The sequence below is a fragment of the Heteronotia binoei genome, chromosome 10 (assembly GCF_032191835.1).
Source record: "Heteronotia binoei isolate CCM8104 ecotype False Entrance Well chromosome 10, APGP_CSIRO_Hbin_v1, whole genome shotgun sequence".
NCBI classification, from domain to species: domain Eukaryota; kingdom Metazoa; phylum Chordata; class Lepidosauria; order Squamata; family Gekkonidae; genus Heteronotia; species Heteronotia binoei.
Genome location: NC_083232.1, coordinates 34,303,499 through 34,319,254, shown reverse-complemented (window position 1 = coordinate 34,319,254; position 15,756 = coordinate 34,303,499). Strand labels below are relative to the sequence as shown.

Here is a 15,756-nt window from a genome sequence, read left to right as displayed (position 1 = left end):
CTACCAACAACCTTTTATTTGTACATTTTCTCTGGTTGCATATTTTCATTTAAGTTTAACATGCATTGAACTGGCCATTCTTAACATTTATTTTTGCACCTTATTTTACCAGCTGCATCTGTTTTTTACCTGTCATGTCTCATATTTTTCCATTGTATAAAACCAGTTGTTATGGGGGGAGGTAATTCCCCAAGAAATAAATAATACGTAAGGATTTATTCTTCTGCTGCCACCATTAACTGTTGCTTTGTTTGGCTGGCATTTAAGAACTGTGGAAATAATGCTAAGGGCAAGAAGAGAACTTTTTATTGACAAAGGGATTCGTTGCCATTATGTTCATCATATTTATTATACAGTCAACAGTCCTTTCAGTAATACAGCCATTAAAACAAGTTAAAGTGCTTGTACATATTTGGTTAACTGTGTTCTTACTGCATCCAAGATCTAGTTGCCAATATGTTGAATTATTAGTGCTGGCAACCTTGAACACATTCTTACCCTCTATAGCTAAGTACTTTCCATGTCGTGTCTATTATATAATAGAAAGAGCAGTAATCATAATAGATTATCAGTAACGTGCCATAATCAGAGGGATTTCCTCTGGCTACTCTTTATTGTGGACTGGACAGAACCTTGGGGTTTTTTAGGAAAACAAGAAAAAAATAGCTAGACAGAATATCTTTTTCCTTCTTAGTATTGGTGTTAAGAAGAGATAGGACCTGACTGCATCCGGCGAAATGTATGAATCTGCCTTATATCATATCAGGTCAGTGGCCCTACTCTGATTGGCGACAGCTCTCCAGGGTCACAGAGAGGTCTTTCCCAAAACTGGCTGCTTGCTTGAAACCCTTTGACAGGAGATGCCAGGGACGAGCCTTGGGACATTCTGCATCAAAGAGTGTGTTGTACCAACTGAGTCATGGCTACTTCCCGTGGTGAATTCAGAGTGCACCAGTATGTATAAAATATGCCCATTTTATACTGGGCTGTGCATCCATCGACACCTACTTGTACCGTAGAGTCAAGTATGCCATTGGTTCCCCCAGAGCACCAAAGAGGCTGGAAAATCCCCATCAAATTCTCATTTTAAGAAGGTGAATTCTAATGTGAGACTGTTTATCCTGTGATGATGTCAGCACAGCTGAAGTGCAGACTATTGCAATGTCATGTTATTTCACTGGTAATTACAATGGTATTTGATGAAGATGTGGGATTGTGTCTGATATGTTATCTGAAAGCTAGTGAGACCCGACCCACTTTATGACTGCCTGTATTTTGCCATGGATTTTGCTGGGAATGTACTGCTGACTCTCAGTACCACTTACGTTGGCCTCTGTGTAATGTGTGCACAAACCCCTCAATAATTTCTAATGAAATCAAGGAGAAATGGGGAATTACTTTGTAATTTTGATAGCTCGGCGGAGGAAAAGCCGGAATCTCCTGGACGGTCATCTTCAGTCAGCAAAGGCAGCGGTAGAGAGAAAGGATCAAGGTATTATAATTTGAATGATCTAACTTTATTCTTATTTAGAGCTGGAGGGCAAAAAATTAACTGTTTAATCAGGCTTGTACATGCATTCAAGATGGCTGTTTGCTTCAACCCCCTCTGTTCTGCCAGACTATTTTGTTGTATTGAATATTGTAATTGGGTTTTTTATTATTATGCTGCTGTGATTTTATTGTGATTTTATTATTATTATTATTTTTTGAAAAAAAAATTTATTATAAAAGAGATAGATATACATGACAGGAAATAAACACGACAAAAAGAAACAAGAAAAGTAAAAACATAGACATATATCAACACACAATCAAACCACAAATAACAATAATACAACACATTTGCCCACACCCACACACTGGGAGATGGAAAGGATGAAACTACGAGTAAGTTTTTATTGCTCCAAATCAAAACCTCTGCTTTTTGCCCAATTATACACGGGTTCCCATTCCTCCTGACATTTTTGCAAATTACCATCTCTTAGTCTTGTGGACATTAAATCAGATTCGGCGGTATCTAACAACTTGTTAATAAATTCCTCCCTATTAGGAATATTGTTCGTCTTCCAGTATTTAGCGTACAAAATCCTAGCGATAGTGACTATATATAATACCAGCTTCAATTTTGGTATAGGGAGGTTTTGTCTACAGATACCTAACAGATACAATTCTGGAACATGGTTAAGTTGTACCTTTAAGATTTTTTGAATCCAAATATTAACTTGAGACCAAAATTTTCTCGCTCGATTACATTGCCACCATATATGAAATAGCGATCCTTTAGCTCCTTGACACTTCCAACATTTATTTGAATATGTGGGGTATATTTTTGCCAGTCTATCTGGAGTAAGGTACCATCTATGTACCATTTTATATAAATTTTCTTTAAGATCTGCTGGTCTTATTAGTTTTAAGTTCCGTTTCCACAGTTTTTCCCACTCTTCGATATCTATGTTATAGCCAAAGTCTTTTAACCAACGGATCCATGTTTCTTTTACGACTTCATCTTGCATTTTGATCTGTAGTAACCAATCATATACTTTGGAAATTATCTTATGCTTAGAGTCCAAGATAAGATCTAATTCAATAAGTTTACTGGAGAAACCTTTTTCTTTATCTTTCTGGAATCTTGATTTAACTTGGCACTGAAGCCACCAATTTAACTTAGAAAGTTCTTCCTCGATCAATTCATTCTGATTATTTAATAAGTGTGCATAGTCTTGTGGATTGTCCCAGTCATATAGATTGGGGTGATTCAAGGCCTCTATTGGAGATAGCCACTTTGGAGTATAAGTATATTGCACTTTGATTTCATCCCAAATCTTGAACAAGGATTTTCTTATTTCATGTCTGAAGAAGCGACCCGTTTTTACAGGAGTTCGGTACCACATATAGTTATGCCATCCTTCTCCCAGTCCGGCACCCTCTAGAATCATTAATCTCTTATTATCCAACTTGCACCAGGCTCTCAACCATGCAATGCAAGACGCCTTGTAATACAGGTTCCAGTCTGGGAGAGCCAGGCCACCTCTTAATTTACTATCTTGAAGTACTTTCAGTTTTATTCTGGGCTTCTTGGCTTGCCAAATAAAAGTCTTGATCATAGAATTGAGTTGTTGGAAAAAGGATCTAGGCAAAATAATTGGAATTGTTTGAAAAAGGAATAAAATCCGTGGGAGGATGTTCATTTTTATTGTAGCGATTCTACCTAAAAATGAAATCTGAAGGTCCTTCCAGATAATCAGGTCATTACGTATTTCTTTCAAAATTTTCTCGTAGTTATCTCTGTATAAGGTCTTAAGATCATTTGTCAGCTGAATTCCAAGATATTTTATCTTCTTTTCATACTTAAAACCTGAGAGCTGTTCTAATATTTCAATTCGAGCTTTCTCCATATTTTTCGCCAGAATTTTTGTCTTAGCAACATTCAATTTAAACCCCGAAATTTCTCCAAATTCTGACAACCTTTGCTTCAAAAAAGATACCGAAGAAATGGGTTGTTCCAAAATAAAAACCAAGTCATCTGCAAATGCCAACGTCTTATATTCCACATCCTTTATTCTGGTTCCTTGAATACGTGTATCTTCTCTAATCTTCTTGATTAAGGGTTCTAGCGTCAAGATGAATAACAAAGGGGATAACGGACATCCCTGCCTGGTACCTTGTTCTATTTCTATTAAGTCAGACATCACTCCGTTGAAATTTACTTTCGCTGCCTGTTTTGAGTAGATTGCTTCAACCATTCCAAAGTACTTTTCCCCACAGCCAATTGCTGCCAATGACATCTTAATAAAATTCCAATTAACATTATCGAACGCCTTTTCTGCATCTACCAGGATAGTAGCAAATTCTTTGTCAGGATGCTCCTTATAGTACTCGATCAAGTTTAGTTTAGTAGTATCCTCACGTTCTGACTCATCAAACGTCCTGGAACAAAGCCGGTTTGGTCTTCATGAATTAGGCCGGCGATAACCTTCTTTAATCTGTTTGCCAATATAGCAGCAAATATCTTGTAGTCACTATTCAATAATGAAATTGGCCTATAATTCTTAATTTCTGACGGATCCGTACCTTCTTTGTGAATAAGTGAAATTAATGCTTCTTTCCATGAATCTGGAATCTCTCCTAAATTGTAAACATTCTCAATTACTTTCTTGAAGGGAAGCAATAATAGATCTTCAAAAGTTCTAAAAAATTCAATCGGAAGTCCATCCGGACCTGGAGTCTTGTTAGTTTTTTGTGCTTTAATTGCTTCCACTATTTCCTGCATTGAAATAGGATTCTCCAAACTTGTTTGCTGTTCCTTCGTTAATTGGTTCATTTTCAAATCTTTCATATAATCCTCTTGCTGTAATTTCACAATATTTTGTTTTCTATACAGATTCCCACAAAATCTTTGAATAATGTCTTTCAGCTGCGCATTTTGAAACACTTCCTCATTGTTTTCATTTTTCAGCATCTTTATGATCTTTTTCTCTCTTTCCTTCTTCAGCCTGTAGGCCAACCATCTGCTTACTTTATTTGCGTTTTCAAAATGATTTAATCTTGTCCATTTTAATTTTTTCTCAATTTCTTCAGCCAAAAGCATATTTATCTGATGCTGGATATTATTTATGTTGTACTCTGCCCTGAGCCTCTACAGGGGAATAGGCGGAATATAAATAAACTAATAATAATAATAAGGCAGGCAGAAACTAGAGTTTCCTGCCTCCTTTGGGCCACGGCAAACATGGCAACTTCCCTACTTGGATAACAAGGGAAAACATATAAGGAAAATTGCTCGTGTTTGGTGATCACATGCAGGCATGTTTTACTGTGCAGATACATGATAGGAATGTGAGACTATCTATAGAAAACCTATATGCCACAAACTAAAGGCATTCAAAGTGGTCATTCATGATGAATACAATACAAACATTTCTTCCTACACAGAAGTGCAAATGCCTGTAGGAAATGTATCATGTGTGAAGCCACTCTGTTCAATGGAATGTTTTCAGATTCATAGAGTCATGAGGATTTGGGGGCTGGGAAGTGTCGGCTCCAAAGTTCTCCATCAGGTTGGGGTAAGAAGGCTGGGGTTTTTGATTTTGTCAGCACAGTCAACCAATTGACCATCATGTTCTGAATTCCATTTTATTATTTATATTTGTTATCTTGTATGAGTTGGATGCTGTCAGTTTTCTGAAGCAGGTCAGTTCCTACCTCCAGCTGTGCTCTCTGACCCCTGAATAGCTGTTGGTTGTCTTTATGGGACTCTTGCGGATAAAACCTTGCAGTGAGGTGGGAATCAGATGAGCTCACCTCCCCCCCTTTTGTAAGCAGAACATCCATCTGGATACAACATGTCATCATTCATTGTAAGGGACACTACATTCTTCCTGGGGTCCAGGGGCCACCAGCCCAGGCTACAAGGCCATTACCATGAAACAGCCTAGAATCATAGGAACCTCCAGGGTTATCTAGTCCAACCCCTGCACAATGCAGGAAATTTACAAATATCCCCCCCCACCCACACACACAAACACCTGCTCCATGCCCAGAAGAAGGCAAAAAACCAAAAAAAAACCTCCAATATACCTGGCCAAACTGGCCTGGAGAAAAATTGCTGCCTGACCCCAAAGTGCTGATCAACATTTCCCTGGACATATAAGAAAGGGCCATGAGAACTAAGCACTGATGCAATCCTTCCTGCCCTCCTCCTTATGATCTGCCTAAGTTCACAAAGTCAGCATTACTGTCAGATGGCCATCTAGCCTCTGTTTAAAAACCTCCAGATCCCACCACCTCCCGAGGAAGCCTGTTCCACTGAGGAAGTGCTCTGTCAGGAAGTTCTTAATGTTTAGCCAAAAACTCTTTCAATTTAATTTCAACCCGTTTGTTCTGGTTCTGACTTCTGAGGCAACAGAAAACAACTCCACACCATCCTCTACATGACATCCTCTATATATGATCATATCACCTCTCTGTCATCTCCTCTCTAGGCTAAACAATACCCAGCTCCTTCAACCTTTCATCATAGAAGGTTGAAATGCCTTATTCTGAATTGAGCACAGCCCATATATATTTTTGAGGCAATTACTATACTCTTTGCTCAAAGAAGGGGGCGGGCTCTGTAAAGGACAGGTGCCATTTTATGAAATTGAAACTCAGCTCTAAGACAGGGAGGCACTGCTTCTCTGATGTTTGCCAGTGGAACAGAACCTTGTCTTGCTTCTCTCCTTTATCCACTCTTCAAATCAAAAGGTGGCAGCTGAGCCAAAGGTAGCAGCTGCTAGTTAGCTCCTCAAATACCTAAAAAAATCTGACCTTGGACTTTTTTTGTAGCAGGAACTCCTTTGCATATTAGGCTACACCCCCCTGATATAGCCAGTCATCCAAGAGTTTACAGTAGGCCTTGTAAGAAGAGCTCTTGGAGGATTGGCTACATCAGGGGGTGTGGCCTAATATGCAAAGGAGTTCCTGCTACAAAGAAAATCCCTGGACCTTGCTATGAACTACTGTGCCTCAAGCTGTGATCAGGAATGATATCATCAACAAGATGGAATACAGCAGTGCTGAGAGGTGCTTTCTGTCTCTACCTTATTCCTCTGCCACACAATTCAGCCTTCATGGAATCAGAAGCAAGGAGCCTGCCAACAAAGGTTTGTGCTCCAGAAGGACCAGAATGTTTCTGAACATAGTAACATTCTCAGTGAATTAAAGTGTAAGGTATAATTCCAAACTGCTGGTATTAATCTAGGCAGAGGACCATTTCTTGACTGATGTCATAACGTTGTTGTATGTAAGTGCACATCAGCAACAACCTTGGAGAACAGTATTAATTACAGGAAACCACCTATCTGTTTTAGTTGAATTGTGTGCATGGCTCTCTCTCTCTCACTCCTTTTTTAATTAGCTGTCTTTTCTGCAAGAGCCAATTTTGCTAATCTGTCTGGAACCCATTTGGGGGCTTTTAGTTACATCAAGATTTTTTTTTCAATTATGGCTTCTTAGTGTTCAGTAAATATGGCCAAATGATATTAAACCTGGTTCATATTCCACATAATTTGATGGATTCAGATCACCTGGAGCCACATATGAACTTCTTAAAAGCTTACAATTTGGCACATATATCAGATGAAGTAATCAGTGGTAACCTCTGACTGTGTGGTTAACCCAGCACTTAGCTCTCCTTCCCTTTCTCATAGCCACTTGGAAAAACAGGCCATCTTTTTGTTGTTTCAGAGTATTCTCATTATGGCAGTATATATACATATTTAACGTTCATATATTTTTATTTGAAAAAAGAAAGAAGAATTAAATTATATAATCTTCATGCCATGCTAACTCTAAGTCCTAGAAATCTTCCTCTTTCTGTAATGCTGTAAGCCTAACAAATACATAGTATTCCTTGACTCTAAGAAAGATCTCCTTGTTGGAGTTTTCTTCAGTTTCCAGATTTTTGCCAGCATATAAAATAACTCTTTTTTACTTCTTGAAAATAAAGCTTACATAATTCTAATATCCAGAGCTATTTTTGTAGCAGGAACTCCTTTACATATTACGCCACACACACACACACACACACACACACACCCGATGTAGTCAGTTCTCCTGGAGCTTCCATAGGCCCTGTACTAAGAGCCCTGTAAGCTCTTGGAGGATTGGCTACATCAGGGTTTTATGACCTAATATGCAACGGAGCTCCTACTACCAAAAAAAGCCCTGCTAGTATCATTTCCATATTATATGTAATTCCTTTTGAAATCATTATAGCAACCAGGGCTTTTTTTGTAGCAGGAACTCCTTTGCATATTAGGCCACACACCCCTGATGTAACCCATCCTTCTGGAGCTTACAATAGGCCCTGTATGAAGAGCCCTGTAAGCTCTTGGAGGATTGCTACATTAGGGGGGAGTGGCCTAATATACAAAGGAGTTCCTGAAACAAAAAAAGCCCTGATAACTATCATCTTCCAATATTTCACTGCCCTGATACAGTTCCACCAGATGGGTAGTATATATTAACAGCACCAGCACTGCAAATAAATGCTTTAAAATATGTATTCCTAATGCTTTGGTTGGTGTTGTTTCCATTGATGTTCTTAACTGCTGTGCAGGAGAGCACTGAAGTCAAACATTTAAACAGGATTCTCATCCTCATGTTGGCTAGGAATAGAAGACCCCTGTCTAGCTCACTAGTATGATATAGAACTTAAAATGAGGGAATGGGGAATGCGAGCTTTGCAGTGAAATATTCATAATTTTAAAAAAATTTAATTCAGAACCTCTGTGGGGCATGTGGTAAAATAGTTAGGAACAGCTTGTTTTTGATTGGCCCAGTTGAGTGGCTTTGAGAGCTTTTAAATTCTTTTTGGTCTTTTTGCTTGCTTTTAAATTTTATGTTGCTTGCTTTTAAATGGAGAACCTTTGCATTCATGGAACCACTGTTGTTCATAAGTGACCAAACATACAGAGTACTGCGTTGTGTTTGTTTTACAAACATGCTTCTACAGCTTGTTCTGGCAATATTATAAGAGCCACATTATGGGGTTTCATGAGTGTTAGTGTTTTCTGAGAGGTATAGTAATGCAAATTACCTTTAGCTGCAGAATAAGTGTCAGAATAAACTCAGTGGGCATCTCAAGGGTTATAAATTAGTTACAGAATCCATCTGTACATTTTTGTGTATACATTTCTATGCCACCCTTGACCCCCAGGGAGTTTAATTCATCTGTGTGGTTCTCTCCTTGCCAAATTGTCTTCTCAACAACCTTGTGGGATAGGTTAGGACGGTTAATGAATGGGCCTTGAGTGTAAGTGTCATGGCTGAGTGCATGTCTGATCTTGCTCTCCCATGGTTTTAATCTAATAACTAGTCTATTAATTATATTACAGTAGCTTTCTCTCACAGTTCAGGACCACCAAGACCCACTGCAGAACATCCACCATGTTCCTGTTTCTTAGCTCCCATGAAAAATGTTGTACTGAGGCACAGATAAGAAGAGTGTTTCCACGAGAGGCCTGAGGAACACCTTTTGTCCTCTTTTTAAAAACATTTTTATATAGTTGCCACAGTATACACCAGCCCTTTTTAAAATGAATGATGTGACTATCACAGAGCTGGTCCATATAGTGTATTCCACTACATGTGAATAGATCCAAACCATCTTAGGCCTTATGCATCTTGACATGTGACCCATATGGTGGAGAGATCAAAGTGGCAGCAATGTTTGCAATATTGGCTGTAATTTCTCTAGTTGATGCAATTATTGCTGGCACTGTTCATACTGCCATTTGCCTCATCAATATGTTTCAAAGATGGTTTAGGAGTACTCACTTGTAAAGGGAAATAATCTGCCAGATTTACTTTTTTCTGTAAATAAACTTGCAAATTTCCAACAGGATCTGAGCTCTTTTTGGATTTCCCTTTTTGAGCTGGCATCCTGGCATTAGAAAACAGTAGGCATGGTATCTCTAGGAGCACAAGAATACTGGCATTGACTTGGCAACACAAAGTTTCTGCAATGCCATTGTGAAGATACAGGAAATTCTGAAAGAGACTGAAATTCGTGTAACAAGAAAAAAAAGTTCTATCCAGATGCAAGCAGGCAAGCCTGTTTGATGCTATATCTACAGCTAGAATCAGGGCTTTGGAAAGATTTCTTACAGATTTGTCTTTTTTTCTAATAAAAGAAAAGGGAAAGGGAAAAAAGAAGAAGAGAAACCAAAAGAAGAAGAAATGGATCATGCACAGAAAGTAGTCGAAGAGGTTCCTGAAAAGGCTGTATGGCTTCCCCCCTTCGACCCCATTTTACTGGATTATATTACTGAGGCTTCCAAAACAATTCTACCACTAGCATCCACCAAACAACAGGTTATAGCACTTGCAGAGTGAGTACCAGAATCCTAGTGTTGTAAATACATGTGAGGCATCAAGTTTTCCTAGTGTTGTAAATAGGGTTGTCAACTCCAGGTTGGGAAATTCCTGGAGATTGGAGGGTGGCTCCTGGGAAGGCAGGATTTGCGGAGGGAAGACACCTAACCAGGGAATGATGGCATAGATTCCACTCTCCGAAGCAGCCATTTTTATCCAGAGGAACTGGTCTCTCTGTACCCTGGAAATCAGTTGTAATTCCAGGAGATCTCCAGGTCCCCATCCTGGATGGAAAACCTAGAGACTACATTCAGCTTTAGAACTGTTTTTACCCAAATCCTCATTAGCACTTCCTTCCCAACCAGCATCACTTCTATTTTGTCAGAGTTCAGTCTTGTTACTGAAGCCATTTTGGAGGCTGCTAGGCAGTTTCCAACTGTAACTGCCAAGGCTTCCAAGCCTCAGTTTAGTGTCAGGGTAGAGGGAGGGGGAGACAGACTAAAAAATGGTGAAAGATAGGAGGAAGTGAAGGTAAAGATGGAAGGGGAGGACCAAAAAAGAGAAAGCTGAAGATGGGGGGAAGAGGAAGAGAAAAATAGAGGGAGGGAGAAACAGTATAACGTATATAGGTAGGTGGGGCAGAAGGAAGGAAAAGGACTGCTAGTGGAGGGAAAGCTGAAGATGGGAGGTAGGGGTTGCCAAGTCCAATTCAAGACATATCTGGGAACTTTGGGGATGGAGCCAGAAGACATTGGAGGTAGAACCAGGAGCAAGGGTGTGACAAGCATAATTGAACTCCAAAGGGAGTTCTGGCCATCACATTTAAAGGGACCACACACCTTTTAAATGCCTTCCCTCCATTGGAAATAATGAAGGATAGGGGCACCTTCTTTTGGGACTCATAGAATTGGACCCTCCCAATCCAATCCTTTTGAAACTTGGAGAGTATTTTGGGGAGAGGAACCGGGTGCTATGCTGAAAAATTCGTGCCTCTACCTCAAAAAAATAGCCCCCCCAGAGCCCCAGATACCCATGGATCAATTCTCCATTATACCCTCTATGGGAGTCAGTCTCCATGGGGAATAATGGAGTGCCCAGCGGACATTTCCCTCCCACCCTTTCTGATAACCCTGAAGCAGGAGGAGGGCCTGGGGATTGGCAACCCTAATGGAGGCGACAGAAAAGGTAGGTTGGGGTGGGGAGGGGTTGTAGGCACTTTTGTGGGAGGGAAAGAAGAAAAGCAAGAGGGATTGAGGAAATGAGCTCTCCCTTGAGTCCTTGTGGGTCCCCTGCTTTTAAGCTCTTATAATGAGTTCTGCATTATATAAAAAGTGAGACAAACATAGGCTCTGCCACAAATGCACTGTCTAGGGATAATGTACAGATGATAACCCTGCTGGACAATTTATGATTCTGGAAACTGGAAGGGAAATGTAGACCTCTGTAGCATGTATGGAGGAGAGAGCACTGAAGGTGGGTATGGAATATTAAAGAATTTAGCACAATGTATGATTTAGTAAGAGTTTTAAATTTTTGTAAATTTTTATTGTCCATAAATTATGCTGGACTGTAGAGATAAAGAAGCCAAGTAAGAAAAAAATCATGAACCCCCAATATTATGAAGAGTGAATAATTTAAAAACACTTGAAATCCAGTTAGATCCTGATGGTATCTGACAAAGTGAGCAGTGACAAAAGCTCATACCTTGCCACAATTTTTAAGAAGTCTTTAAGGGGCTACTGGACTCTTGCTGTTTTCCAGGTAGATGGTTTTACCATAAATCTCCCTTATTGGTTTCAGTGGGCTTGTGCATGCCAAGCTATGCAAGGGCTGAAAGTGCTCATGCCTGGGAGGCTTAGGAATTATTATGACAGACAAGTTGCACAGAAGATGAAAAAAATCCTTGTCATATAACTATGAACCACTCTGCTACATAATCCCTGCCCGCCTTGTGACCTGTATATTTGCAAAGTGGCAGATATATGAGTACCCTAAGTCAAAGTAGCTGCTGCAGCACCCTGCAATTGGTAAATGGAGCTTGCCCATCCTGTTGCACTGCCTTGTGACTGCCATCTCATTATAATAAATTGGCACTAAATAGGATTTCTAGTGTAGTTTATTCACCATGGCCAAATGAACTTGGTATGTCACATCATTCTTCCATCCTCAGTCCCCCCCCCCCCCCATCATGCTCTGCTTTCCGTCCTGTCTATCCATTTCTATGACAAGTGTTTGGAAGCTACTGTGCTGCAACTGGCAGTGGTGACTCTTTCAAAAGACCAACACCTCATTGTAGCATGAGTGTGATAAGCTCACAAGTGTGGATGAACTCATAATCCCATTGCAGTTTCATTGGTTGCAATGGTGCAGTGGCTGCTTTATCCTAGCCCAAGTGCTTACTGGAGCACAGGTGCTCAGAAGCTCGAGCTGTTTGCCTCCCATGCATGTTTTCTAGTGAGCTGGTTCAGGGAAACAAAGGCAATACAATGGTTTCATGTCTCATACGTTGTCTCTTCCAGATGTGAGCTGCTTGCAGAAAGGAGACCACTTGGTAGTCACCGATACACACACATAATGGATTGCAGTTTGGTTGCTGCACATTAAAATAATTTCTAGAAAGAACCAGAGCAGTTTGGCCTATAAAGATAATGTAAATTGATGACCTACAAAAAAACGGCATTAGCATTTTAATTTGTCCAGCAACATTCAGCATACTCAAAGAACCAGGCTAATAAAAATTAAAATAGCTACGATGATAGCTGTACATTTTTATTTTCCTGCAGGCTCAGTATTCTGAGAGCCTAAGGGATGGTTTGCTTCCACCTGGCTGCATTAAGTATGCTGGCATGGAAAGCTGCTACATTACTTGTCCATATTTAGTTGCTTCACTGTTTTCCCCAGAATGAAATCTAAACAACCGTGACCGTATAAACTTAGCCTATTATTCCTGTTTGCATCTATTAAAACATCATTATGTTGTATGCTGATTTGCTGTTCAGCCTCTTCCTTATAGATAGAGTTGGAAGGGACCTTCAGGGTCATCTAGTCCAACTCCCTGTACAATGCAGGAAATTCACAAATACCCCCACACACACACGCACAAGATGACAGGGGAAAACTCTCCAGGATTCTGGCAAAACTAGCCTTATATGTATGGACTGGTAAATTCCATTTATGCACTGAATCCCATTTCATTGTATCTGAGGAAGTGCATAAATTCTATTTCATTGTACATGAGAAAGTGTGCGTACACACAAAAGCACATACCTTGAATAAAACTCTGTTGGTCTTAAAGGTGCCACTGGACTCAAACTTTGTTCTACTGCTTCAGACCAACTGCCCACCTGGACCTGTCTGTTAGAAGTAAGCACTGATTAAAAGGTCAAATAGTCTGGAGAATTCAGTGTATCAAGTTACATCACATGCAAACAAATGGCCAGCCATTCACCCCAGTTCAGTGCTGTTGCAAAGGAGAGGATTAAGGGGGCATTGTTCTAGAGCACTGGTCATCCTGTGGCCCGTAGGGCTAGGCACATTGTGATTTGTTTTCATATGATGTTTGGCTGGAGCTGGGTGGTGTGACATCTTTGGACTCCTCAGTCATCCTCAGCGGCCCGCCCAGGCCCTCTTTTAAAACTATCTCTGCATTTCTGGTCTGTTATAAATTGTGAATGAAAACAGAGAAGCAAGAGAGGCTGGCTGCAGTCTGGCCCTCAGGTTTGGTAGCTTCTTCTGGGGTATTCAGAGAGATACCACTTTTGAAACTGATCCATTGGAAGCTATACATAGATAGTAATGTTATGTGGGATTTTTTTTTTACTATATAATGTTACTATATAAATGTTTTTAAATTTTCCTTGGTGGATTTTAAAACAGGTTTGTTGCAGACAATATGGGTGGCGTAATTGAAAAAGACAAGCTACATGAATTCAACTGGGAACTTCACATAAGTGAAATTAAATTTGAACTTAAATGTAATGTTGTGCCTGTTGGGAGGATCAGCAAAGGGACCTTCTACCACCGGGCTTTGCTTTTCAAGGTAAATGTGATCAGTCAGCTGGTTTTCTAAATTAAAAAATATTGTTGCCATTGCACAATTTAAAAAAATGAAACAAATTGTATGCTTCAATATACTGGTTTAAACTTCGATATCATCTTTAAGCTGTTGTTTGAGCCTTAATTGTTGAAGAATTTAAATCATTTTGAGTTTGCTAAATATCAGTTTTCTGTCAGGCAAAGAGCTGCATTGCTCTTCTGTAGGCATTCTAGCTATAAGCACTGTTGAAGCCTCTTAGCAGGAAGGGGTGAGTGATGTTTGCATAACACTCATGTCAAGGTAACATAAGACTAAATGTGTAAATGAATGATTGAAACTAAGTTTCAAACTAGACATCATAGCAGCCATGGATTCTACCTGTGACTACCACTGGCATTTTAGGAAAGAATTTGATCATTTAAAAAATGCCACAAATTCTTTGGCCACAGGTCAACCCATAGCCCCCATAACATCTAGCTTGACCCTAACCTGCAAGTTCACAAGTTCACTGGATTGCCTTGAACAAATCACTGCCATTCAACCTCCACCCAAAGCCCTGACAAGGACAAAGCACTGGAGGGAGAAAGAGAGGCTTCTCTTTTGCACTCAGCCTTTTGTGGTTAAAAGCACATCCTTTTCTCCAAGGGCATTTAAATCAATCATTTCCAGGTTACATTTTCTCTTAGGAACCAGAGCCATGTGGCACTGTGGCATCCAAGCAAACGTGATTGCAGACCACAGCTATAATTCCACTTCCTGCATATTGTAGCATAAAAGAAGCTGTGTATGGGAGGAGCCCTGGTCAGCCACCTGCCATCCTGATACCGTGCAGTTACAGGAAGCTGTTCCAAGTGTATATATTGATCAGACCTTGGGATGGAAACTAACAGACCTTGCTGTGTGGTTGCTTCCTGATGTAGGTTTTAGCAGACAGAATCGGCATCAGTTGTACTTTAGTCCGTGGAGAGTACAACAGAGCATGGAATGAAGTGAAATTGGTTGACGAGTCTCCCTTGGGCATACCTGGCCTTCTGATTCCACCTCAGGTGTTTATTGTTGACCTCATGTTCAAGCCGGGCCACCTGATGAAAGAAGGAATTGCAGAGGCTGATCGCTACAGACGGATTTAATTCTTCCCAGGATTGTTCTAACAGTTGCTTATAGATGAGTTTTATTAATTTTGCAGGCCAGGACTTGTATGACCTCTTTGCAAAGGGTTGCTCAAGTGAAGCTCTTTGCCGTGGACTGAAGGATCTAGACGGGCCTTTGGATCTGTGTGGGGCGGTGGGGGGGCTGACCTGAAATCATCAGAAGGGCATAAGAATCTCTGTCCCAGTTCATGTTTTTGATGCATTTAAAATAAAATTCAGATATCAGAAGCATATATAAACCTGTGCTTTTAAAATTCCAGCTGTCACAGGACAGTCACCTTGGTCACAACCTTTTAGCCATTCATTTTTAATAAGGCTTGACCAGAAGAAGTAAAGTTTGTTGTACTGAAAGTACCATTCCCCTCTGATGTTATTACAATTACACCATTTTCATTTACCATTAATAAGGACGATATGGGAATGAAGCACAAGCAATATATATACGGTCTTTAGCCACACCCACTAGAGGAGTGGTAGCCATGTGCTCAGAAGGCTGCTATGTGCAATGTTGCAAGAGGTTTATCTCAGCATGCAGCACTCCGACCCCCACACAGCACTCGGCTGGGAATAATAAGCAGGCCGCCTAATAGATGGTTTGGTGTCATTAGCTTGACAGCACAGATTGAGGAGGGGCAATCGAAAGGTTTGGAGGAAGGCAGTGCCTTGATTTGGCTCTCCAAACAGAAGGATAGAACTATCAAGATTGCTGCCCAC

At 40.2% G+C, this 15,756-nt stretch overlaps 1 protein-coding gene across 3 annotated transcripts in view; it reads left to right on the top strand.

Moving 5' to 3' along the window:
* ARMC3 (armadillo repeat containing 3) overlaps positions 1-15,273 on the top strand; it is a 79,882-nt gene extending 64,609 nt beyond the window's left edge. For 2 of the 3 annotated variants that reach the window (XM_060248374.1, XM_060248373.1), the window contains exons 16-18: positions 9,675-9,872; positions 13,732-13,894; positions 14,812-15,273. In XM_060248374.1, the coding sequence (XP_060104357.1) occupies positions 9,675-9,872; positions 13,732-13,894; positions 14,812-15,021 (571 nt within the window). In that variant the 3' untranslated portion in view covers positions 15,022-15,273. Of the gene's footprint in view, positions 1-1,384; positions 1,493-9,674; positions 9,873-13,731; positions 13,895-14,811 lie in introns of all 3 variants that reach the window. The other variant, XM_060248376.1, reaches the window with a different exon arrangement.
* Positions 15,274-15,756: the final 483 nt, after the last annotated feature.